Source organism: Saccoglossus kowalevskii, chromosome 8 (genome assembly GCF_978046115.1).
Source record: "Saccoglossus kowalevskii chromosome 8, keSacKowa6.1, whole genome shotgun sequence".
In the NCBI taxonomy this organism is placed as follows: domain Eukaryota; kingdom Metazoa; phylum Hemichordata; class Enteropneusta; family Harrimaniidae; genus Saccoglossus; species Saccoglossus kowalevskii.
Window position 1 is genome coordinate 15,561,819 of NC_140648.1, and position 27,955 is coordinate 15,589,773.

A 27,955-nucleotide genomic window follows, 5' to 3' on the forward strand; every position below is an offset into this window, starting at 1 on the left:
TTCTTGAGTGATTCATCGATTTAATCTTCATGGGTTAAACACCAAAGCAGCGGAGTACAAAGTGTGTGGGCACAGATCACAAGGTGAGTCGGAAACTCTACAGTGCACTGCGTGAGAACGTGAACTCGTTTCGAAGTCGTTTGCTACTTGGGATTACATACTCGCAGATTTTCACCATGACGGATACTCAACTCTGCGTTGACCATTGCGGGTGAAGGAATCAAGGTGTGCCCAGGCAGGGAGATGCCACGACACTGTACGTTCTGCGAAGAAAAGCTAACTTGGGCTGTTTATACATAACGTTAAGTCACGTACGATTGCCTCGCTAATTCAATCGGTGTTCTTATTTAAAATACTAAGGCTATTGAGTTGTTTTCTGTTTGTCGTACACGCTGAAAAACACGATGCGTACACACGCACTTTTTTGTGTTTGTCTTTTCATTTTTGTCTTGTCCCTAACCGCGAAATCAAACGACGTATCGCTGGAGAGCAACGTTTGGGGCGAAGATGTAATCGAAATACAAATCGCCGTCATTCTTCCTAAGGACACTGACACACCGCCGGAAATACGACACTATCCGTACAGGTTCGAAATGGCATGTCCCGCGATCGACATCGCTGTTGAAAAGTTGATGATGGCGGAACATTTTTTCGGTGGACGGAATGTGACCATGACAATTAGGAAAGTGGACTCTGGATGTTCTAACGCCGTTGCTGCGATTCGTGCCGTAGAGTTCATCACGGAAAAACAGGTGGACGTATTTCTCGGACCAGCGTGTGACTATGCCGCCGTAGCCGTCGCCAGATTCGCCGCTCACTGGGCCATACCTTTTTTGACGACTGGTGCTAAAGCAAAGGAATTTGCGAAGAAAGACATAGCTGATTTCCGCACACTGACACGAGCTCACGGTCCCTTTTTAAAAATGGCCGAGTTTATGATGGAAATATTGCGTACGTTCGAGTGGAGTAGAACCGCAATTATTCACAGTGATAAAGACGTTTCCCCGTACAGAGACTGCTGGCTGTTCGGCGGTGCCCTGTTTCATTTGTTTCAGGGAGCTGGTTGGTACGATCCTGGCAAGGGCTACCCTGGGTACCAAAAATTTGAGGAGGACCTTAATCCCAACTATCGCCAAATCCTACAAGAAATCGTTATGCCACATGGTAGAAGTAAGTGAATTAAATTATATATATATCGCTAAGCATTTCCCAAAATGAAGCATTTAAATACTCATCATGGCTACGCGTGAAACGAAATGAAGGGCTATTTTTAAAGAGTACAAACATATTCGTGTTATTTTCTGACCCGACAAAAAACGTATTGTCTCCAAAGCAAAACGTAAATGTTGACTCTGGTCTCGCATTGTTATGATTGAGCACGGGCGTTTATCTGTTCGTGATACTGCCGTCCCCACCTAGAGCCACATTTTTCTTACTTGGCACAACATGAATGACGGCGCATACGTCCGAAAGTGCCGACGCGTGCTGTTAAACAATATTTCAAAATTACGCGGATCGGCTATTTTCTCAACGAGGTGGCATTTAAAACGTTGGCTAATTTGCGTCAGTGAGAAATGCGACCAAGCACTAAGTACCGTCGACGTAAGTGGTTCAACAATTGCACCCAGGGGAGAAGCACGCACGTATCTACCACTCTCAAAGACACGATTTTACAATGTAACGAGCGTATTGGGTATACGAGTGGCTTCTGATCTGTCAACAGAAGAAAAAGTGGTTATATTTATTAGCAGACAATCGCGTCACTCTAGTAGTAAACGTAAGACCTATATATACGACCCCCATATATTTTCTGAATGTTGTAGTTAATAATTACCTATCACAAAAAGTACCGATGACATTTTTAATGAGTCCTCGTTATCATAAACACACGAATGGTTTTTATAATCGTCTAATTATTATTTATGCATGTTTTGGGAAATCGACATTAGCCGAGATAAGGAAGTAATTAATGAATATCATTAAACACTAAACATGATCATGTGTAGTATTTAATTAGTGACAACATTAATTAACTATTGTCAAATATGGTTATTGATATTATCATTAAAAAAAACGTAATTATGATGAATTGGTTTTCTGAGCAGTGGTGATGAGATTATTAACGGGCAGTGATCGTAGCTGCTGAGCGCGCGCCCGAGTTTCGTGTATCGCGTTGTGTATCTTGCACGGAATCCACGTAGAACACGACGCGGATCGACGATCAACGCCTTTTAACTGTTATCAAGTAATTCCCGGAGAAATATGACATTACTAACCTACTATATGATCAATGTGTTCCATTAAGCCGTGATAGTTATAGTATTACATACTGTCAAATGCGATACTACTGTCATGAATTTGTTTTTGCGTATCTGTTGACCGACTTAATTAACTGATTATTAGCTGAATTGCTGTGTTATGTCTGTCATCGTGTAGGCCTATTTGAAGTTTTGGACGGAACTTGGCTCGGTGATTTGGAACTAATTACAAGATACCGTCGCTATTCTGACATCCGTAGTTATTAATGTAGTGAACGTCTAGTCAAAAGATATGACGTATTCAGTACTTAGTGTGATTGGCTTTATGATTGAAGGTTACGCCCTAGAGTCTTTTTACTGCTTTGTAATTGGTTAGAGTTTTGAAAATGAATAAAGAGAGTTTGAGTTGGTCTTGGCGAATACTCCACGACAGACGCAGTCGAGTCGAGTCGAGTCCAGTCCAGTCTGAGAGAGAGTCCGAGAGAGTCCAGGGACGAGCCTTGAGGCAGTCCAGTCTTGGGCTAGTCTTGGGTCAGCCTTGCGAGAGTCTTGGGGATCTTTTCCCCAGGGCGCTGTGTCTTATAGAGTGCTCCAAAAGATCGACTAAGACGAGAGCTGAAACGTATTTCGTTGTGTGTGCCTTATTTACCTGTAAAGTTAAAGTGACTTCCCCGATCCCGTACCTCAAGGGGACGAGATAGAAAGACGAGACGAGTTCCTCCCTGACAAGTGTGGAGAACCCCGAGAAAGAAGATTTCCCCCTGATACGTGGTGGAGAATCCGGGCAGGTGTTTAACACACATTGACATCCTGTGAAGAGAAGTGAAATGGCGAAGGTGTGTCTTTCTTGTGAACCGAACTAGCAGCGATGGCAGAGACGACTCGGAAACTGCGCTTGACGACTAACGACTTTACCCGAACGACACCGATGTACAACGCTGAAGAGATGAAGACTTCTGAACCCCTTATGAAGGACGAGTACCGGATAGGACTGTATAATTAAGAATTGAGCGACATTAAAGACAAGAAGGAGATGAAAGAACGACCCGGACTAACGCGACAAGAGAAAAGACGCTTATAGACTTTGACTTTAGCTATTTGCTTAGAGAACCGCTCGTTGGACACTGTAACTGACACTGTGTAACTCAGGACGTTGAACTCTTTTCCAGAACCCTAACACTATTGCTCAGTAATGTAATGTATTGCTGGTTTTTTCTATTGTTTTTACCGTTTTTTTTTTTGTGATGTCGAATTGTATGTATGTAATCGCCCAGATCTTTGTTTTGAAATGATATTTAGTGACGTGCGAGGTCCTTTATAACGATTTAAGCGCGCTTCAGTGGACGAGTATTTGCAACACAGTGTTTTGAGTTTTGTGAAGTTTCATGGTGTTTTAATGAGTTTATGAGTACGGAATATGATGGGAGGAATGATGCCCCCACGTGTTTTTTTAAGAGTTTTGAGATTTGTCGAGTACAGAGATACCGACGTTTTAAGAGTTGTTTTTGTTTATGTGTTGTTTCCGGAATACTTCTGACGCTTTTTGAGTTGAGAGCGCCTTTGTAACGTTTTTAATGTTTTTTTGAGATGGGAGTTTGGTGCGCTTATATACGTATTGTTTGATATCGCAAGCTTTTGTTCATGATTGACAGGTTTCTATGTAACTTAGTAGTGTTTATCGTTTTAGCCTTTTCCCCGTCTTTAGTGCCAGAGAAGTAATGTGTTATGAAAGCGACTTTGTCTTTGCATTCCGTTACCACGCCGTATGACTTTTGTTTAGATTAACGACTTTTGAGTTCAGTTGAAGTTTATAACTGTATATGACAGGAGTTTGATTAATAGCTTTTTTTATTCATTGTTTATTAGTTACCGCTTTGCTATGCTTTAACCGAGAGACGCATCCCTGGTAATCACGTGATCACGCTGTGGACTGCAGCGATTGGCTGATCGCTTGGTTACACCGCCACGCCTTAGTTTTTTGACCTTTTGATATAGAGTTTGTAACCTCAGTAACGGAGACAGTGCAGCGATGGGTTACCTCAGCGAACCGTTTTGAGAAAAGTGAGTCGATTGGTATAACGTAGCCTTTCCTTTGTTTTTGATTCATAACCGTTGATATTTGTGACTTTATAACCATTGTATTTAGACTTTATAATCATTGTACTTAATTAGTGTGTTTTACTCTTTTTGATTTATACCTTTTATTATTAGTATTGTATTTAACCCGTAGCGATGAGTAGATGACGGTATCTTTGATTTATGAACGTTTTATGCCGAGAGGCATATCTCAGTTTGGGTGAAGGGATGTGTCATGAATTTGTTTTTGCGTATCTGTTGACCGACTTAATTAACTGATTATTAGCTGAATTGCTGTGTTATGTCTGTCATCGTGTAGGCCTATTTGAAGTTTTGGACGGAACTTGGCTCAGTGATTTGGAACTAATTACAAGATACCGTCGCTATTCTGACATCCGTAGTTATTAATGTAGTGAACGTCTAGTCAAAAGATATGACGTATTCAGTACTTAGTGTGATTGGCTTTATGATTGAAGGTTACGCCCTAGAGTCTTTTTACTGTTTTGTAATTGGTTAGAGTTTTGAAAATGAATAAAGAGAGTTTGAGTTGGTCTTGGTGAATACTCCACGACAGACGCAGTCGAGTCGAGTCGAGTCCAGTCCAGTCTGAGAGAGAGTCCGAGAGAGTCCAGGGGCGAGCCTTGAGGCAGTCCAGTCTTGGGCTAGTCTTGGGTCAGCCTTGCGAGAGTCTTGGGGATCTTTTCCCCAGGGCGCTGTGTCTTATAGAGTGCTCCAAAAGATCGACTAAGACGAGAGCTGAAACGTATTTCGTTGTGTGTGCCTTATTTACCTGTAAAGTTAAAGTGACTTCCCCGATCCCGTACCTCAAGGGGACAAGATAGAAAGACGAGACGAGTTCCTCCCTGACAAGTGTGGAGAACCCCGAGAAAGAAGATTTCCCCCTGATACTACTATCTTTTAAACATAAGATTACTTTTACCCTTTAAGCTACGAGAAGCATGCAAGGAAACATATTTTAGTTGACAAGGTAGTACAACGGTGTGGAGATGAGAGTGATAGGATAGAACAAATGTTGATTTATTCAAACATTGTTGAATAAATGCACTACACAAATCAAGATGCATACGATTTTAAAAGGTTTAACACGATACAGTGCGTGTTATCAGCGTGCGTACTGTCAAACGTGGTCTTATTGGACGAGTTCATTTCGTACATACACTTAATTGCAGTGTATGCGACCCATTATTCGCGATTCATATAGGTGTCATGAATACCATGGCAACACCGGCTTGTGTCATTAATTGAGTGTACTCTAAGAAATCCGATTTTTAAAACATCTTTTGAAAAGGGGGTCAATACGTCGATTTTTTAAAGTGCTAACAGTAAAGTGTTTACATACAAACTGCCTATGGGTGCTAAATGAAGACAAACGCACGGTACGGGTATCTAGTGGCATCCACCATTTAGACACTATTAAATAATACTTCGTCCTGATTGGTTACGTCTAACACAATAATTAGGAAAAAAAACACGAATGAAAAAAATAAAATATTCAAGAATGTATATTTGCGTATTTAATATTCGTTAATAGAAACATTCAGATTGCCAACAAAATGTTACTGTAAATTAGTCGGAGTTTGCTCCATCGTAATTTGTGACGCTGTTGTTGCGAAGTAGGTTCAATTCACCCGTGTAGATGAAAACAAAGTTTTCGTGACACGTTCTGAATAATCATACTGTTGAGTATATCTACAGCGCGATAATTTTACCGGGTACACATACAATTTGTTATACACTCATGCATATAATTACTCGTACTCTCTGAAAAACTAATATTATTACTACCGCTAACACCTGAACGGGACGGAATGACCATTTGGCGTAGTTACAATTGGTGGTTACAGTGAATGTGAAGTAATAATATTAGTACTGTTCACCTCTACAAGCAGTGGGCGCGATGTTTATAAAAGTACGACGGTTATTGGCACCTTCAGCTAGCATAGCTCATGTTCATGTCATGCCCAGCGTGCGGAACAGAGTTTGACTTTTTAAAATAATATATTAAATATGTGTCAACATAAATACGATCAAATACGTTGATGAAATAGGACATGCAAGCCCGTCTAATAAATGTTTGTCTTCTATATTCATTAAACCGATTTTATTGCATAATGAAATATACATACTGATAAAATAGAGTGAACTTCTATTTCAAATCGCCACTGTCATGCAAGAGGATTTTGTTCGAAACAGGGAGTCAGTTAGCTTTGTTCAGCCTCATTGATTCCAATCAACGCCGGTGTTTGAATAAGGGAATACAGTGCTCGTTACGGTCAAATCAAATACCTCAGTTACATTGTAGTTTTTCAATACAGTCTACTGTAGAAATTGTTACATATACTCAACGTTTTCCAATACGATCGTTCGGGACAACGTGGTTTCAAGTTAATTATGTACAATTAGACATCAATTCCATGTTAACTAATACAACACATTGCTTTTAGATTGGTGCAGGGACGATTATTTGTCGACTGTGGTAAGTCTCATTGAGCACTATTTTCACTAAATTTTAATTAGAATCTTCCCCAGTGAAAATAATAATGGTTCGACTGCACATTTAATTGTTCGAAATAAATCACCTTATAGGCGGTGCTCGCACTGGTGGCAATGTTCTCGACGTTATTTATGCGACGTCGCAGACTCACAAAGCCGTAAGTATAATAACCAGTTTAAGTATCAAGCGTCTTTTATAAATGACTAGGCGATAAATAACGAATTAATTCGGTAGCAACCTTACAAAACAGGTTTACTTACGAACGAACAGGTTTACGAACGCTGGGGGTGGGGGTGGGTCGCGGGTCACGCCTGATCGGCGAAGTAAGCTAAACATACCCGCCCGTAGTTGGTGCAATTGTCATGTGTACAGGGTAGCTGTTGTTCTGAACAATTGATCCCAACGCATTGGAAATGAGCGATATCAAATATCTGCATGGATAGCAAGCTCAGGCAAGTGTCTCAAGTGTTCCCACCAGTAATGCGTCAGTACGAGTTTGGGGGTTTAGCTGGTCTGGACAGTTGATAAATAGTAATTATAGTAATTATCCTAAATGGGCCAAAAACGTCACGGGTAAATAAAACTAATGATATAAGTCATGCTATAAACAGTATAAACCTTCACCTACGACTTTGTCGGATTCGTAACAAGCGATCGAGATAAAACAAAATATACGCACATTTAAAGACGCAAACAATGGGCGGCTGGCAAACAGCTATGGTTATGCAAATTGAAACGGCATCGTTCACGCTGAAGTACAAACTCAGTATTGCCTACAGAGGTTAGAAAAACAGTAGCGATACCCAACAGATGTTCCTGTAATAAAATACAGGTAGTTGTACGGCAGCGAATTTCACTGAGCCAATGAACTTGACCAGATTATGTTAAACATAAAAGTTTTCAAATAATTAGTCCCAGTGTCGAGAATGTGTGGTGTAAATTGTTGCGACGCTTGGTGAATTCCTATAATCGCCGCAGTGTACTCGTGTTTTACATTCAATAAAAAGAATGTTCCACTGGCAGTAGTGGAATGGGCTCATCGTCCCGAGAGAATTCGCGGTTTCTGTTCACTGAGATTCGTTGTATCATTGACGTCGAATAAATAAAGATATGACATTAAAGGACCAATCTTCGGGTGATTCTAAACTTCTTGACCTTCAGCATTGAGTTCTTCGCTATTGTTTCGAGATCGGATGAGCATCTGAAGTGTGATTGTATCGCTCATATAGTACAACATTTCAGTGTAAACACTGCGGTATTTACACTTCTGTGTAGCGAAGTACTTCGAATAACGCATAAACTTTACACTTAAACCCTTCTTCCAAGCTTTGTTTGTTTTGTAATTGAAACCAGCGATTTTGTACCCATGTCTGACCCACCATATGTTGAATTTACCACGATGATATATGCGATTGTAGTTTTAATCGGACTAAATAAATCGTCCATGCCTCTTCTGCTTCGCTTTAAAATGCATCTCACGAGGTTGGATATAATCACTACGTTGAATCTCATACAACGCGATTGAGACTTCGACAATGGTGCTCTTTCATTACGCAAAATGGCCATCGGGTGTGAAGTGTCAATACTTAGTACGTAGTGGAAAAACGCCGATCCACTTATCCGTCTTACTGTTTGCACTGCGTACATTAGTTACCAAACAGGTGCAATGACCGGCTGTTCATACTTATAGTTAGAAAAATAATTTACATTAAAGGAAACACGTGATCTGCGCACACGTACCGTCATGTCTGATAAAAGAATGATGAAACAAAAGCTTATCTGCCTAAACATGTTGTTTTATTTATATACATGTATATATTTTTAAATCTGCCTAACATTGTAACACAGCCTGGTTTGAATTTAGTTTAACCAGGAATGTTTTTAGAACGTTATAAACATGCTGTGAACACAGTCCCTTGAGGGACTGTGCTGTGAACTACAAGTATATCTGCGTTCCATCCAATTTCTACCACAATCCCTTGCGCGCAACTCAACCGTTGGGTACTTGACCGTGAAATAATCTTATATTATTTGGATTCAAATCGTCAGCCAAGTTCAAATCTACTACTTTAGGGAGGTATATGATAGAATTTCCGACAATATTCGACCGTACCTTAAAAGAAATTTGTGAGAAATTAGGCATTGTCTTTGGGGCAAGCTCGGAGGACATCGAAAAATGAATAACATACCTCGGGTGCAAGCAGACTGACACACACACGGACACACAGACAGACAGACAGACAGACAGACAGACAGACAGACAGACAGACACACAGACAGACACACAGACACACACACACACACACACACACACACACACAGACATACATGCATGTAGACGGTCAGACAGGGACATGACGGACACATAGTTATAATTGCATTACCTGTAGTGTAATGACGCATGTTTTCTCTATTGTTGCAAAGAGAGACTAATTAGACCAATCGTAAATGCTGGATCACGTGACAACTAGATACAAAGTCGCCATTTAGTCTTACTGAAAAGAACAAACACATTAGGAAAAATACGTAGCGGCACTCGTAACTACGGACTTTGCGAATGTTTTTTTTTCCTCGGTAAATACACAAATTGAAAAGATTACAGTTTGCCCGGATGAACATCCTTCAGTTGAACGAGGTTTCGAACTACTTACGATAATTGCAGTGGAATTGTGCGCTGGTTGTTAAAGTAACTCAAAACTTGTACGCAGTCCTGCTTAATTAAATAAAGAATAGTACGTGTGTAGAATGGACGTCATGTATGTTGGAATTACTCTAGGTTTTACTGATAATACGTTTAGTGAGTTGTACTCATTGTTTACTTACGCAACGTTGGAATGAAGCGGAGTGGTCGTCACCTGCGCATGCGCGTGAATTGAGTCCTAATCGACTACTAGTACTCAACAGCGCACGCTAAAACGCAAGGGCGCATGGGTAGACGCTTTATGTAAACAACGCCATGCTAAGATCGTTTGCCGCATGCGCAGGTGACGACTTCCCGGCTTTAACCTTATCAGCGATACGCAGGGTAATATATTGAAATCAAATACGCATATAACGCATATATAATGTTTTATTCAGTTACGTTGTATTGGAGGAAATAATTTCCCATTAGAAACTAGATATAACTGCTATTTCGCCAGCATGTTATATATATGAGCTACTGATCTGAGCGATGATACGGTGGTTAGAGTGTTCGGCTCTATCAATGAGACGATTCGCGTAGCCGTCTGTTTACTCAGCAGTCGGCCCCGACTTTCTAACACTCAGTATTAGATTTAGGGGAACTGCTTTGCACGTAAACATGCAATTAACAACCAAAACAACAAAGGTCATGAGATACAGGGGTTACTATAATGTCTTGGAAATCCCCCTGGCGTACACTTATTGAGAAAAAAGCTACCCAAATTTCATTCTTAAAATTTGTTTGAAAATGGCCGACAAGATGGAGTTACGAATGAAATAAATGGTGGTTGGACTGAACAGAGGGGCGAAGTCGGCTGTAACATACACTTTATTCTGGCGGGAAACCGATACAACTTAAGTGACGCTTAGCAACTATATCTCAATAAAATATTCGTATATGAATAAATGGTAAATATTGCTTGTGTAATCAACACACAACAGGAGTGTGTTGGGGAGATATCGATTGTTGACGATGCAGTTCAGTAATTTCGTTGATACCGCCAATTAACCGCTTCATTGCCAGATTAATTGAGATTTATCGCCAGTTTATGGTCGGGACAGTGTCGTAAATACTACCTCCTAAGGAAGTAATGGCAAACTGATCAGCGAACTCGTTAACATGTAACGACCACCTCATTGACGATGTGAAAACACAGATAAACCTGTTTTTTTTACAAATCACGGGTTTTACTTTATTTATTATCATTACGATAATTGAATTGTATTTATTTGCTTACTTGTACGTTCGTTGGTTACCCGTGGTATCAGTAAGCATTTCCACTTAATGCGATGCGATATAAGGCTTGAATCGAGCTCGAATCGACTATAATTATATACGTACTTCTCGTTTTTATCCCATCCATTCAATTATACTGATTATAAGATTTTCATGCACTCAAGGGTACATGGCGTAGCTATTATGTATTGGAATGTACGCGTCGTACTAGTATGCGAGGTTGCACCTAGCGATGCGGGTATTTATGTCATTAAAAAAAATACATAAATTCACACATGTACCAGCTTTGATCGCCACTTTAACGAGGTGGTGCGAAATATCACCCATCGCAAATTCGCTGAAGGAGCATCTGTGCTCTCTGAATTTGGATTTAAAGAATTAATCACAATGCGATGACTAATCATTAGGTGATTGGAATCAATCATGTGACATTTTCGTGCGCAGTAATTTTATCGATGGAGTTCGTTATACATACCTCCAGATACTAAACCCTTGAACTAATTATTTGGACCATTCACACCTTCAATTGCTTTGATCTATCCGCGTCGGTGTGTTACTTTTAAGTATCGCGTAGTATGTGTGGAGCCCACTCCAACCTACTAGTGCAATTATTTCGTCGTATTATTTGTTCTTTACCAGTGAAGCTGCTTGTGAGTGACCTAAGCACACACACACACACATACATATATGTATTGATTCTTTGTATATTTTAATATTCAATGCACGATGACATAAACTATTTTAAATTTGTTTAATACTGTGTCACAATTTTCGAATTTTTAATTTGCGATTCAATTGTACAATTTAGGTATTATGTAACAGTTAGATATCCCAGTGAGAAATCGTTCTTAATTACTGCCAATTTACGTGATCATATTGCGAAGTGACAATTATTGCTCGCAACGCGTTTATCACGTTATTGATTGATTGATTAAGAAGGATAATAAATTAATACAGATTTAATTTCTAGTCACGGTCGAATAACATGATATCATGGCCATATTCGATACTTCAAGGTGTCCAGTATGTTGCTCGGTATATAGTTAGAATATCTACGTACGCGACCAGAATAAAATGACAACCACATTATGCATCGAAATACACACGGTAGTTTGGTAGTTCTGGAAGAGAACTGCACCAGCACATAACGGTTTTACCCAGTTGACGAGTCGCGATGAAAAGTATCTCCGATGTGCAGTCATCTGAAATTCCCCGTCTACAACGTCTCGTTGGTTTTCATTGTTGATTATATTTTACCTAATCCCTTCTATTTTCACTTTGAGGTAAATATGAATATGTCGACGTCGGGAAGTTTGTTTTCATTACATTCGGGAAAACGCGCATTGGGCTATTGAAATCAGTATTTTTCATATAGTATTCGGCGTTTGCAAAGCCATCAAATCGCCGTAGCAACGGCGATGTCTTAAGAAGATGGTGATCATAACACTCAACAGAATGTTCGTATTTATTTCACGGTCAATTTGTGTTATTTTTTATCAAATTCTAAAGAACCTATTACCAGTGTAGTCTTCAGCTGCGCACAGTATGTCGCCTGTCTAATGTAGTTTCGCACGCTGTCTGGCTAAAGGTCACAATGTGTTTTGCTATTTTGTAAGGACAAAGAGGCGAGTGCTGAAAAACCAAGTTTCGAAAAATAATAATGCTTGCTCTGAGCTACGTTTTTGGAGAAAGGTGTAAGAACATAAAGTGGCACCAAGTATCAATTTATTGAAATATCTTTACATTGTTGTGTATATTACCTTGATTGTCACGTGATAGTTCTCATCCGGGTTACATTCCTATCGTATCAAAATGTGCATGCTAATAAAATTGTACTGTCCAACAAATATGGTGGTTGTCAAATTATTAATATGACGTAATCGCCAATATAGTTCTCTCAGGTTGACAATGAAACATTCGCTATCCGTTCATCCTTATTTCGAGACGGACTAAACTGGAAAAATTAAATTACTCTCCTGATTTGCTATCAACATTTTGAGAGAAAGAAATCTATGTAAAGCCTTTAATTTAGTTATTGTACTGACTTGACATTAAATTAGTCTAATTTAATTTACCGATAATCTGTAATGCTATTTCAGCTAGATAAACGAAAGATAAACCTTAGTCTTTCGAGGCATTAAAGTGCCGCGCTGTGTTTGATATGAGACCCATGAAAAGTGTGTGAAAATACTCGTTTACAATTCTAACGCGCGCTGCGTGAGAACCGCAGCGCGCTACCCGACGGCGGCAGCGCGCTGCGCAACGAGGGTGCTGCGCTGATTGACGCCTATGGCGCTACTTGGACGGTGGCGTGCTGCGTGACGACTGTGCCGTGCTGCGTGACGGCGGTGGCGTTTTAATGTATTATAAGTTAGATAAAAAAAACACAAGTGTAATCGTATACATGGAATAGGTCTCCTATTCTTAATAATATGAGAAGGCTAAATCAGGTTTCACTCTGTTAATTGGGGATTCGCTATTGATTTCTGGTAAGTGGGATTTTTAATGACATGATTTAGTTGGGAGTCTTGGGTACAAACATGTGGCAAACGTCAATAGTACGTGAGTCATGATATGACGCCAGCAAGCCTACACACATGTACGACTGGCGATTAGAGTGTTAATAACATTTGAATTGCATCTATCGCCGCTTGCCACAAATGGCAACCGTCGACGATTATCGATTTAAATGAGACGATTGTTTCGTAAGATTAGAGAAGTATTCAATGTGTTCCAAGCTCCCGACATCTGTTTTTTTAAAAGAACACTTTTATATTTAACGAAATAGAAAAAAAAAGAACACATTACGGTGGATTTACATCTGAAGGCCAGTACGATCATTCAGTTCGCTCATTTAGTTACTTTTATATAACCGGGATTTGGCGAGGTCATGTGAGTACGTCATTTTATATATCGAATATCTCGTTACATTATAACGGCGATCGCAGGTAAAATGGGTAAATTCATAATTTAATATATAATACAGAATATCGTCTGGAATATGGCTGGTATTTATGGTCGGCTGTCTGGTCTCTCTCGTAATCATGATTTGAATATATATTCTTCCCTAATTAGACGTGTCGACACATGTTCCAGTGAAATTATAAAACAGTGTAAGACTTCATACATATTCAAATTGAAGGGTGAAATCATACACATTCAACTTGAGGGCGGAATATCTATCCTTTCCTCATCAAAAGTGTCGGAACCTGAAATTATCTAACAGTATGAGATGTTTTACATATTCAACTTGAGAGATGAATCACCAATATAAAATTCAGCAAATATTTTTTTTTTATTTCTTTTAACCGGAAGTCTATACACTGAACTCAATAACATCACTGACAGTTTACGTCATCGTTAAATACAGATGTCTTGTTTCTGACTCATAAAATATTTGTCAAACGATTGCCGTATAGTGATATTCAAACTAGCGTTAAAACGCGTCGTATTCGTTTGGGGTTACGCTTACAAAATGCCCCGATTGTCTCACATGATACTGAATGACAACAAATAAATAAATAAAACACTGTGTTAAGGTAGCGAGACTGTTATTTCCTTACTTGTTTTCATCTTCTAATTGTGACCAAATGACTACAAATAGACCCAGGAAAGTACTAGTATATATTTTTAGAATCGCCAGACTTCACGCTTTGCAAAGGTGTGTTTGCCATGCCCCTATCTGCATTCTATGACCCGTTACTTAATCAAAGGTGAAAAATTACTTTTTCTGTAAAACAAAATAATTACGCATTTATGCTGGCGATAAGAAGTATTTTTTTTTCACTTTTCCTAGTTGTTCAATAGTCTGGTAAATTGACTGTGTCTGGTCAGTTTTATGCAAGCAACGTGTTTTAAAAAAAAATAGTGTGCTGAATTTCAATTACTGTTTTAGTCGCATTGCCCCCAACTCAAACCACAACATAGTTTAATTATATCCAAATTGAGCTTCTTACGCAACAATTTCTGCGAACATGCTCTGCGCGACGGATTTAGTGCTTCACAGTAGGCGTTTCGTTGTTGTTTTACAATGTGTATCTAATTTTTCTAGTAACGTCTCCTGCCACACTGTTCAATTACAACCAAAAGAGCGCTAATTAAGAAGACCGGCGCTTATACTCACAGCCGGCGAAGTTGTTGCTTTGCGCTTTGTAATCAAATCTACCGTCGCACACAATAATGGCCAGGCTATATTTATTGCCGCCTCCACGTTACGACAATGGTATATTTTCTGTTATTCAAGTATTGGTTAAGAATATTAGCGCTAGACATTTGTTACCATGGTTATTCAATTATCTCAACTAACAACGTTAATCAATTTTAAAAACTATTTGGACAAGCAGAGCAAATCGCGTATCGATGTATTCTGAACACAACGGATCATATGTTATACTATTATTGTACTTTTGTATACTTTATGATAATCCCTTTAGTAATTTGCCCTCTATTTGACCTTAGCCTCTTCTGTTACAGAACATTACCTATTAGTTGGTGTATTACGCACAATTAGCCATTATTAAAAGACGTTCGTTTAATGTATTAAGGGAATTTATCGCTAATCCAACGTCTGAGTGCACACACTGTAGCGATTTTCCGACGCATCGATTTACCGGTAACATTCATTGGAGTCGACTTATTAAGTTATTAAACAAAGTGATTAACCGCTGAGTGAAATTGCTTTCAGTCGAGTTACCTACTAACAGTCAATCATATTTTCGCGCAGTCATTGCTGCAGTGAACGGTCCGAGTCGCAGCACAATGAACGAACTACGATATTTTTTTTGGAGGGGGGGGGATTAAACATATCAGAAATCTTATCTTATATTAGTCTACACGCATTTCTAAAAAATGAAATAATCTGCCTGGATATACTCAATCCTATAAAAATTAGGAGAGTGTTCCACCCAACCGGAACGTTTTTTTTTATTTTTGTTGAAATCGACAAAATAAATCAAAATAAAGCAGAATATTAAAGCCAGCAAACTTGATTTGCACTCACCCAGAGTGACAAATTTGGTACATTTTTTTTGTTCTATTCCATGGAATCAGTGTTTGTGTCATTTCAAGGAACAGATTAATACTTCTTGAGGAAAAATGAATAATGACATTTCCAGTGTCAGTTATTGCACGACCTTGATCTATAAACTCCTGTTAACTTATATGAATTAGATTTTGTCAAAGTTTTAATTGAAATTGTTTCATGTAAACTACGTTTTCTCATTTACGCTAGTTGTGGTAATGTGCGCATCCGGAGCAGCCGTCAGAAAAATCATGTTAGCCGCCCACGACCTGGGGATGACGAAGATAAATAAGAAAACTGGTCGTGCTGAATATGCCTTTTTTAACATACAACTATTCGACAGTGCCTACTTCGGAGATATTGGTTGGAAAAATGGAACAGAAGGTGACGCAAGAGACGAGGACGCGAAGGAAGCTTATCGTTCGCTGATGACTTTGACTTTGAGAAAGCCCGATACGAAAGAATACCAAGATTTCGCTAGAGAAGTGAAACAGCGAGCACTGGAGGATTACGGATTTGACTATGACAAGGAGGGGGAAGATGTGAGTCCATTCTTTTTATTTCTGTTATTAAGTTAGTTTGAAAAACATATATCTCATTTAAAATAAATGTCTTTTAAACACTATTGAACAATAGCAACTATCGGTTCATCACGTGTATTTCGAGATTGTCTAGACATTACAAACGATGATTTCACTGTGAACACAGAACACTTCGTTCTCATAACGTGTCTTGGATTTGTAGGTGAACAGTTTTGTAGGTGCTTTTCACGACGCCGTTATTTTATACGCATTAGCGCTCAACGAGACTTTGGAGGAAGGCGGCACGCCGCGCGACGGTCACACAATCACGCACAAGATGTGGAACAGAACATTTGAAGGTGAGTCACATGGCTTTAATAATATATCTCTCTATTCATTCCCCGCGAATGTACCTCGTGGTAATTTGACAGTTATAAACATGTCGCTAAAATTCTCTGTTGCATATTAAACTTGCATTTATATTCAAGTCTTGGACACAGTCAGCAGGAAATACGTACAGATCTGACTCTTAAGCTTGCATGATTCTTATGAACTTATTTACGAGCACCTGTTTACCTGTCATAGTTCGAATACGGAACTTTATTCCAGCCGTTCTGACAGTTACGGTTGAATGAATGATATCATACCGTGACTCGCATGTTAATATAAAATGACACATATCTTCTATTGAACGAGTGAATACTTCATTAGCATTAATTGTTAATCGCCCTCTACGATAGTCATTTGTCATGTATGCCAGACAAGGTTCGATAAATAAATACCTTCAAACAGAAACACAATATTTGTTTATTTCATCCAGGAAGATTCGTCCAATTTTTTAGGCAGACGTTTTAAAATGAGTCATCTTATATTTTTTAGAACTGCTTATTCGAAAATGTGTGTTGTATGTCAAGTACGTAATACAAAATGGTTTGATTCCCCGAGGCACTTGTTTATAGCTCACGAAAATGCCCACATACTTTCTCAACGTTTTCCCAAATATTACCATTCACGAGAAGAATCCCAATCGATGTAGCAAATCACCGATTCAATCAACCACATATCGACATATACTTTTCTAAATTATTCAAACATTTACCATTGCTGCCACAACACGGTGGATTGTATCCATGCTTTTATCCATGCCCATGTATTGCCCTGGGTAGAGTGTGACCGTCAGTTTCTGTTTTTACAACACAGGCATCAGTGGCGATGTGAGAATAGATGACAACGGAGACAGAGACGCGGATTATTCCCTTTTGGAGATGACGGACATAGAAAATGGAACATTCTCAGTAAGTAACAGTCATATGTGTCTGTGTACAATAATCGCGCCTGTTAGTATATGACCTAATATCTGTCATTGCTAAAACCCGCAAATTCAATTATTGGCATCGGTGACACCTCCGTAAACTTTGAATTGATGTCGCTGGTAGTGCTCCGGGGCATCGACACGTTGTTGAAGTCGGCTTTTAATTATATAAACACTTGATGGCAGCATGCTCCTATTGTTCATATTATTACCCAATATAACTCTGCCTAATGAAATGCACTAGGGCTTTAATTAACCGCGATATTACGCAACTACTCTCAAATGCCGCGCAACGCGCCTAAAACACGTTACGAGTTTAAGCTAAGATGAAAAGACTTATAACTAACAGCCTTGGTAATAATAATAGTTTATTTGTATCTTTCTCGAGAACCAAGCAAAGACCTAGCATATCATCAATAACATACATTATTCCAGGATTATATTCATCATAGATATTTTATAGTGTTGAAAGAAAACTGCCGGGTTCTATGGAAACAGCATTATTCAATCAAATTGAAAACTAATGAAGCGACGTCCTTTTTTCTTTTGCGCTAATGTCTAGCATCGAATCATTTAATCATATTTAGATTAAGGCGAAGGTCTATGATTCCTTTACCAATAGCTGATAGTCCAACTATGTAGGCAAATCTAAGTAAGGAGGTTATTAACTGGTAATACAATTTACGTGTAGGTTTTTCTCAAATGATACGCGCCAGTGATTAAACAAACAGATCCGACAAATATCGTCAAATTGGCAGGCTTTAATGCGATGGGCGGTATAGCTACCCACGGCGTCGAGGGTTAACCAGCACTTAACGTTATTTATGAATCAAAGGTCGACGCACTGCCGCTTAATTATTGTGTTACAACGGGGCAAAGACGGTAGGACGGTGTCGTACGCAATATTACATGCCCATCCGATTAATTATGGGCAGTGCAGTGTGGTGTCCCTATTTCATTTCATTGCCTCCAATAACGAAATTGTTTATTTTTCGTACTGGAAATGAACTCGCGTTCTAGGTCGAAGTGACCGGTGTCTAGATTGACAATCGATCAATTCTACACAGTAATTGCAGCTCTTGGAGTAATTGCCACTGAAATCGAAAACAATGGAGTGACAATATGCGAAAGGGCGCTTCTAATTCATTATATAATGAGCCTTTTATATTTGCCTAAATTGCAGCAACGGTCGCACACATTCAAATAATCGAGATATATAAATACTTCGCTATTCGATGCTGTACACGTTTTTGGTATTGATTTTCCATATAAAATATTTACTGAACAGCACAAAGCTATATATTGATGGAAAGCTTATTTCACACTGGATATGAAATCGACAAGATAGTGTGTGTATGGACGTGTATAGTCACGTGATCTCTGTGTAAACACAGAAAGCCATTTTCGGTAAAAAATAATTGAACTAATAAATAAACAAATTTAGTGGAACATTGGCAACAAAACAGTTTTTCAGACGACGCTCACCACCATTCCGTGTTAATTGAGATATATATCTACATGATAGTTGGAGAATAAATAATAATTTAGCTATCTTGAAAAAACAATGCGATCTGGTTCTTTCCGGTATTAAGAAATTAGAATGTAATTTCGAAACAAATAGGAAAATAGAAAAATCCCAGCGCGGCTTGAGAGGGAACATATCGAAGAGTGTCTGTGCGAAAAATTAGTATAATGCGTCCACTAAAACTCGAGATCAAAGGCCTGCAGTTGCCGTGAATCGCTGTTTTGTTTAACCGAGAAAATGGCAATAACAACTTAGCAGCAACGTATCGTCGGCTAACTCAAAATCCGTTTGTCCCATGGATCAAAACAAACTCATAATGAATAGTCATGGTATCTGTCTGTCATAATCACACAGATGTGTGGATATGCGTGGTCGCAATTGGTTATAAAGTACGAAATTATGCTCCCGAATCCAATAGGAAACACTGTTTCTCGGCGTGACAAAGCCGCGCCAAAATGACGTCATGATTTACATATTCATTAATACATTGTGGGAGGAGATACTCCTTTTCTGGAAGACTCATTACCATACATTGCCCTCCATGGAAGGTCATTCTCTTGCTCAGCTGCTGAACCAATAAGCATGGCTGAACGCACCACCAGAGTTAACTACATGTAGTTTTCTTTCCAAGATTTTTTTTTTACTGCGCGAGATGTCTCGACGAAGATCTGTATTATCTGATTTGAATGGCAATGAGGGGGAGAGAAGTCACAGCGAGCGCTGAACTGAATCGGGAGATGCGATCGCTTAGGTTTAAAGTTGTCTGTCGATCGGGCGGTGAATTTTCAGTTTGTTTGCTCCGTTATTATTTTGTGGATTTGTAAAATAACCTGTTCACCATAAATCGTGTTTTCCGTTTTTAGTTCTCAAAACTGTTGTGACAAAATTAGTGTGATGATTCTTTTTCCATCTTCAATGCGTAATACATAGTACCGGAACAACTGCTGGCGGGGACTAATGCCGGTATCTTACATTCAGTTCACTTTCTATATCATGTATGACAAATCTAACTTCATTGAATCCGTCAAATTATTTATTGAGAATGTGAAGATTAAGAAAAATAAAACAGGTAAAACAAGGATGCTCACACACACGCTTTTACAGCTGCTTGACTCGTGCTTTACGTGTAGCCATGGTGTAGCCAAGTCCGGGCCCAAGTGTTTCACTTCCGACTCATTGTGGTCGGAGTCCATGACACGTAATTTGGTCACGAAAACTAAGTCTGCCATGTGCTCAAATTATCTACCTTCTGTTTATACCTCCATGGTCTGATCAATTAAATCGTGGAAGGTACCTTCCATGATTAAATTTTCATAATAATCGCTTTACATACTGTCGACGTTCTTCTCCAAATTTCCTTGCAATCGTTTTCTTTCGTCACTGTCATAGTCGACCCCAAGACGGTTTCATAGTCGACTGCTTGAAGAGCGAGAAATTCAACGAAATTAAATTTGTGGACGATCGTAAATGGAATGCGTGTAACTTGTACCTCGGACTACTAATACTCGTATTACTAGTCTGAGCTTGTACTGAATGCACGAGACTGTTTATATTTGCTATGGGTGGTGACTATTATGCAAATTATCTGTCTATTATGTCTTTGGCTGATTAATTAAAACATGGCTTTCAAAACAATGACATGTGCTTTTGTTTTTAATTAACAAAAACTGATTTTTACACCCTATAAAAACATCCAATTCACTTGTTTTCCCACTGAGTGTTTGCTCCTTGTAGTCCAGCATTGAAAAATACAAAAAAGTAGAATTTTGTGTTTCAAAGCAAAAAAGGTGTACAGCATCCTTAAACTGGCGCTCACACAACACCTCCGGTATCAAGGCCACTTATATCATAAATTACTGGGAAATTCATTAACTCTACAATGTCTGTTTCAGAGCCAATGCACAAACAAACACATGGCTGATTTGAAGTGAAATCCCACCCTACACTGACTAAGAAGTCCTCCTGACATGACAGTACATAGTAAACATATCGCACGATATGTTTACTTGATGCAAAGCTTCTCACATTCGTGAAGTGTATCGCATCGTTTTAACACGTGTTTGCACTTTATTCAACCGTCCAAATAAGTGGCAGAACGCCCACTTGAACGTGAGATTGCGGGTCAATGTCGACTATTCTTTATACTATTAACGCCAAACGAAAATAAATGTTGTGTTTCCGATAACATGCCCTTAGAAATCGTGCTAGGTAGATAGGTAAATATTTATTTTTCCATTCTGTAATGGGCTATTTTTAGTCACCACTGTCATAAACATGTGCGCAACAAGGAAAACTGTCAAATTTGAATTTTTACTTATTATCAAACCTGAAGTGTTTTTGTATTCAGCTTCAGATGCCTTGTGCAAACGTAAACATTTTTTGAATCGAAAACATATTTTAAATGCAATAATTGACACCCTATATTGTAGTCACGAGCATGCCCACTAAGTGTTACTACAAGTACTCGCAGCTCTTTCTGCAAATCCAGCAATACTTTTCTCACTTGCACAGTGGACATATGAAGCTTAGATGAATCATCTCCTTTACTACATCTGCTACAGCAACACGATACACGCTCACTGTCACTGCAAGAACATCACGTTGATTTCTCAAGGGGTAGTTGTTACTTCGCCCAAGCAAATATGTATGAACGCTCAGCCAACCTACGCCCGATGCAGACCCTGAACAATCAGATACTAGTATTTATTTCATGTTGAAATCCCAGGATAGTTATCTTCAAAATTATCTTCCAAAGTACGGTTGTATTTTGTATTTACATGTAAACAATTCTATTAGCAGAGAGCATATCACGTTGTTGAATGCTATACCCCCTTACGCTCATGGATCATTGCGTCTGTAAGCTGCTAGTGATTTTTTTAACTCTGACTCTGGCTCTGACTAAATGATGAACCTCAAAATTGTTTGAAATTATCTTAACATCGGAGTTCGAATGCATTTACCTTATTTGATCAAGCCTAGTTGGTGATTTTTCGTCGAATGTTTATTCTGTATAATGTTTTAATAAAAAATAAATCTATTTAATCACTAGTTTACCAATTGAATAATTCATTTTCGAAGACAAATACCACAATCTTTTAAACTTTAAATTTCATTTCCACAATGGTAATTCGAATAACATAGATCAATATCATACAGCGACGATGTAAATCGTTGAATGTCGATAGTGAATTTGAATTAAATCAAAAGAAACCGTGCAAAAACGTGTCCACTCAAATCTCCATCTAAGTTTGAAGTTTTAATCGATTCCACAGAAAAGAATCAGGAGTGTCATAGAAAATACGTCGCGATATGGCATGCATTTGTGACTATGTGCACAAACGTACAAGGGGATATTTAAACAGAAGTCGGACTTCGTTATACGTAATAGTGTGCTAGTCCATATGTAATGGAATAATTTGCGATAATAACAATTATTATACATATCCCACCATACCGCCATAAGTTACCACGTGCCGTAATTTTGCGGTATATTACTGGGTATTTTCATCCTACCATATAAGGAAATGCGAATTCCAACTATGGAATTATTACGCGCGTACGCGTCCTCTAATAATAGAAACAAACATGGCTGATTCTGTTCTATTTTTTTGGATTTCCCATGATGTATCCTTGAAAGGAAAAGATGCATAATAATAAGGTTATTACGAAGATACCTCAAAGTACTAGTATGCAATCAGACAGTACGTACGCCGTCGCATCGACCTCCTCTGCGTGTCGATCGATACATCCGCTGTACTGTCTTCGTGCATACTTTGAGGTATCCTCGTAATAACCTCATATTATTCTTCGAAGTAAGGGAAGTGCATTCCAGAGCTCTATATGATATGTTCTGTTTTTGAGTCAAAGGGTCTGAACAAAGGTCTACAATATCAGCATTTAATATAATTTTGAAAGTAGAAATAACATCATTCCAATTAAAAATCACATAAAAAATATTGTTAATAAACGCTATCATCGCGTAACGTGCTTCACTCTGTGTATTGTTCGTTTAACACAACAATAGATGACGTTTCGAGTGAAAACAATGCCGTTCAGTGTACAGTTCCAGTAGCGTGGTTAACAAGCGTGTTGATGGTATTTATTTAATTCCAGACGTGTACTATACTTTATAATTCTATAGCTCATAAGAATGACGCAGAGCATTTTGTAAATTTCGTGTTCCAATAATACAAATCGTGTATATCCTGCATAAAATATTTTTTTTTGGGAAGATTGAGAAAAAAATGAACTCGGACCTTAATGGCGCATAGCTTGAAATAATGAAACGAGGCGAGATTGATTTCATTTTCCGTAATTGTATTGTTTCATATCTGAAATTAATCTAGTCTGAAGTCGCCAATGGTTTGACATTTCAACAAATTGCCTATGCATAATAAATTACATCATTTCTCAATATGCAATTCTAATACACTAATTCATGTTTTTCTGTTATTATTTTTTTCATAATATTTATTTAATGATTCGATCCATCAGATTAAACCTAGATTTTTCAATCTCATAAAATGGTTGGTGAGATTGTTTAGATTAATTCAAGAATTCTACCATGGCACGCATATATATGATTATATCATATACTGACTTTGTAGTTTCCTTATCTATCTGGTTTTCAAAAACCGCTCTCTGATAATCCTCAGGCTGTTTGGACACAGCGACACGGAATGTATCGTTGGAGTTATATTAGATGAAAAAATACCATGATATGTTGAATGTACATTCTAACTTGAGCTTTATATTCAACAGTTACATACGGGACATTACACCTAGCTAGTTGATATTCCCTCAGGTTTATAGGGTACTCCCACAATTCGTAATGAGCCCCACATGTTTACAGTAGAAAAAAAGAAAATCTAATTATTATAATATAAATTTTTGAAAGATGCAGATTTTTCTCTAAACTGCTATGGACATATAACATTACACACATTTAACTTGGCTATGAAATACGATCCTAGTTATATCGTTGTATGTTCAGTCAGTATTATGTTAGTTACGGTGAAGTTCTTCGCATACCCACATAACATCAATGCGTTCATTCAGACACGGTCAAAGAGAGGCCGATCCGTGGGGAAAGATGAATTCTTTCCCAAGGGTGTAACCGGCACCGCTACTCAAGCCGCCGAGCATATACTAAATTTTTCTCGTTGAACCCGACGATGTTTGAAATTAAACTTCCTGCGATCTTACGTCCTTGGGATACTTTATAGTCGTATAAATAGTATAATACGGAAGTGTGTAATTTTTATTTGATTGCTGTTAACATTGGGTAGTTGCCATAGTTTTAACATTACTGGAGGGAATGGGAAAGGTTCAACTTATTTAGTTTTTATAAAATATGTTTTGCTTTTTTATCACATCATACTCTCAAATAGTGTTCCAGTCTTTGCCGCCATTGCTTTCTCTGTTCCTCCAAATACCACTGTGTCTATGGTCAGGAGAACAGTAGACGCGACGACGTTAACTGAAAAAGCACAATTCAGAGGGCAAAACTAAGTCTCGCGACCCTCTCGCTCTCAGTGAGATTTCGGCGGCCGTTTTACAGATAAAGTGTGTTGCTATACAGCTCAGAAATCACTTTCAATTATATCACTGACGCCTTATTATGTTCTTCTTCTCATTTTAACCCCGGGCTCATACTCTACAGTACATATCGCATGCATCATTCGTTGTTCGAATTACACGAAGTGATGATTTCTTATTACTATTATTATTTCAGGTTATTGCAAACTATTACGGCACCCGAAAAGTGTTTGAGCCGGTAGAAGGAGTTAAAATCGACTGGCCCGGGGAAACACCACCTGACGATGTACCGGAGTGTGGATTCGAAGGGGAACTATGCATTGATACAGGTTAGTGAATAGCTGTGGTTTATTAGTTCGTCGGAAGTACTACGAGATCCTAAACTTAATTATGTTAAAAAATAGTATTCCATTTGAAAAAAATAATTGCTGATACTGCTTCAATAGTAACTCGACAGCATCGCAGGGTCATGGTATCACGATTAGACCTCGCAAGCATTTCTGAAGCATCCCGTCGCACCATATATTTCACGCGGCAGCAGAAACAACAATATTAGAATACGTAAGTTTTCGTCCAAATTTCGTCTTTAATTTTATCAAGATGTTGAAATATAGTATTTCACAATGTCACCTAGCATATCCAAAGTCTCAGTATTCCCACAAATGTAACATATTAAAGGAAATTCGTTTTATTCACTGAAATATTGGACGCTTATGATACAGGTTGAGTAATAGTTCATTTCCATATCATTTCGATTGAGACCGAGTCACATAACTGACAAAGTCACATAACCCAGTCCTGTACTAGAATACATTATGTAAGCTGTATTAAAAATAGTATGGATTTGTTTATACAACTCAAGTTATCTAACACGATACGTTATGATACGCGTTCTCCTTGGGGTAGAGCATAGCGTTAATAAGTATAATGACGTCATATTTAGGAACATCGCCCTCATTATGTATCAATGTTTATCCGCCTGGTAGAATCGCAGAATAACAGGTGAACAACTATATGAACACCAAAGTGAACACCGAAGTGAACACCCATATGAACACCAAAGTGAACACCCACAAATTCTCAACTTTTACAGAATCACTAACAATCCCACAATTCGAAGGACAATATGAATTCACTACTTGAGGGATAAAGCAGAAGTTATTTTCAGAAGATTGCAGCTTTCATTTTATTTCCTTTCCAGAAGCGGTCCCTGGCCGAGCACCTCAAATCCATTGTAAATGTGATCCGCCGTGTAGACTATTTGGGGATACGTGCAGAACACGTGGTCAGTGCTACAATAGGATTGGTGCATCTGGTCAGCTGATCCAAGGATGCTTGTCACCGGGCAAAGCACGGAAATTATGCGATGGTAATCGGCCCATGTTGGTGAGTGGGATTTCAATTATAGTTCCATGTTTATTTTACGGATTGTTACCATTGGAAATCTTTATTTTATTTCAATAATTTGCGTTGTTAAAAGGTTGACTGGGAAGTGACCAAATACTTGCAATAGCAATAAAAAAAGAACTCATTTATGTTTTCTAGGACTTCTTCTGCTGTGCGGAGGACATGTGCAACGACCTAAAGTGGACCACTTTATTTTAGTCTGTTTACACATGCTTTAATGGAATGGACCCCGGAAGTGGCTGAAATACTTACTAGCGGCCGTGAATAAGGCTATGAACATTTATATACACATTCACTCAGACATGATTATTACCATGATTGTAATATCTGATAATAGAAATATTGCTACAGCGTTATTTTGGTTGAACTAAATCATAATGTTATAGTTTATAGTTTGACAAACTCAACGCCCAAGTGATAACGTCTGACAATAAAGATAAGTAACATAAGATGCGAGTTTGCGATAAAATGATAATTTTATGGAAACTGTGTCGATAGATTTAAATTTAACATGCGGAAATGTAGGATATGTAGAAAATCTAGGTCAATTAGCATATTAATAAAGGTTAAGCCAATTCTATTGGATATATGAATAAACATACAGTTCTTAGAAACAATTCTAAACTCACAGCTTTGAGTACTGAACATGTATAGAGTCTGTGTTATATTATGCAAATTGCCTAGTTTTTCAAACCATCACGCTTTGTACACTTGGTCGTAATCACATCAATATAGTTTGTTGATTTTAAAACGTATTTGTATTTTGTTTGTTCAATAAATAATGTGAATGCTCAAACTTTATGTTTTATACATCAGAATTTTATAAATCAATTTTATGATACATTTGTATTTTTCTAACAGTCGGAAACTGTTGACTGTGTGCTGTTCGATAATGTGATCGAATTTCACTCCCATATATTTTTCATACATGTGCTGCAGACCAGGTCAAAACTTTAATTGCGGGTATACCTTTATCCGAATTATATGGAGTCAGTATTTTTTTTTAAATTTGTGAAAATGCACGACACGTCCCTGCAACTAAAACACAGTTCTGAAAAATATCTGTGTTTAAATGAGCAGTCGAGTTACTGTAAAATTGTAACTTCTCTTTTCATTTTTTTTTAATTTCCGCCGTTTTAATTAAGACTTACTAGTAATCGCACAATAGCCGGACGTAGTTGTAATTATAGGGTAAACATAAACCCTGCAAAACATTGTAGAAATTGAGGTATTCCCTTTGTCGTAATACTGCTGATGCTAATTGAATGTTAATTAGTGGCAATGATCTTGACATGCACTTTATCTTCTTCCTGTTCTATTGCAAATAATACAAAAGCAACAAAACCGCCAATGTGCAAACGTCTCATATTTAAAAAAGAGCCTCACGTCAAGTGTTTATCGTACATAAATTATCTAAAACACAGATAATGAAAGAAAGATACAACATGAAGGTTTACACGTACATGTTTTGTTTTGTTTTTAATGGAAATTATATGTTTCTTGTTTCGATGTTGTTATTAAATAATTATGCACACCGGTAATGAAATATTTTGAGGATTTGATTGTTGCAGCCACTGTTCGCTGCTCACGATGGTGTCTCTTCTGTTGAATCTACGCTAATCAATTGCGAAATCATTACAATGTACATGGTAGAGCAAACGCATATATATATATTATCTTTGTTGTTTAACCATAGACCTTATAATTTTCTGTGGTACATGTATATGTTTCCCTACTTCCAACCTCTTTTATGTAATCTATGGCTACAAGTATTCCTTGAAACGAACATATGTGAAATTCTATCTCGTGTTATATATAGGGCAATTTACAATGACGAGGACTGTCTTCACTTGTCTGATTTTTA

The 27,955-nt window shown here is 38.2% G+C and overlaps 1 protein-coding gene across 1 annotated transcript; it reads left to right on the forward strand.

Annotated features, from left to right (window-relative positions):
* On the forward strand, positions 1–26,887 carry LOC102805155 (atrial natriuretic peptide receptor 3-like). Its single transcript, XM_085502253.1, has 7 exons — positions 1–1,170; positions 15,999–16,330; positions 16,533–16,668; positions 17,510–17,604; positions 24,881–25,013; positions 25,886–26,070; positions 26,230–26,887. Exons 1-7 carry the CDS (start codon positions 405–407, stop codon positions 26,287–26,289), a joined length of 1,707 nt encoding a protein of 568 aa, XP_085358379.1. The 5' UTR covers positions 1–404; the 3' UTR covers positions 26,290–26,887.
* Positions 26,888–27,955: the final 1,068 nt, after the last annotated feature.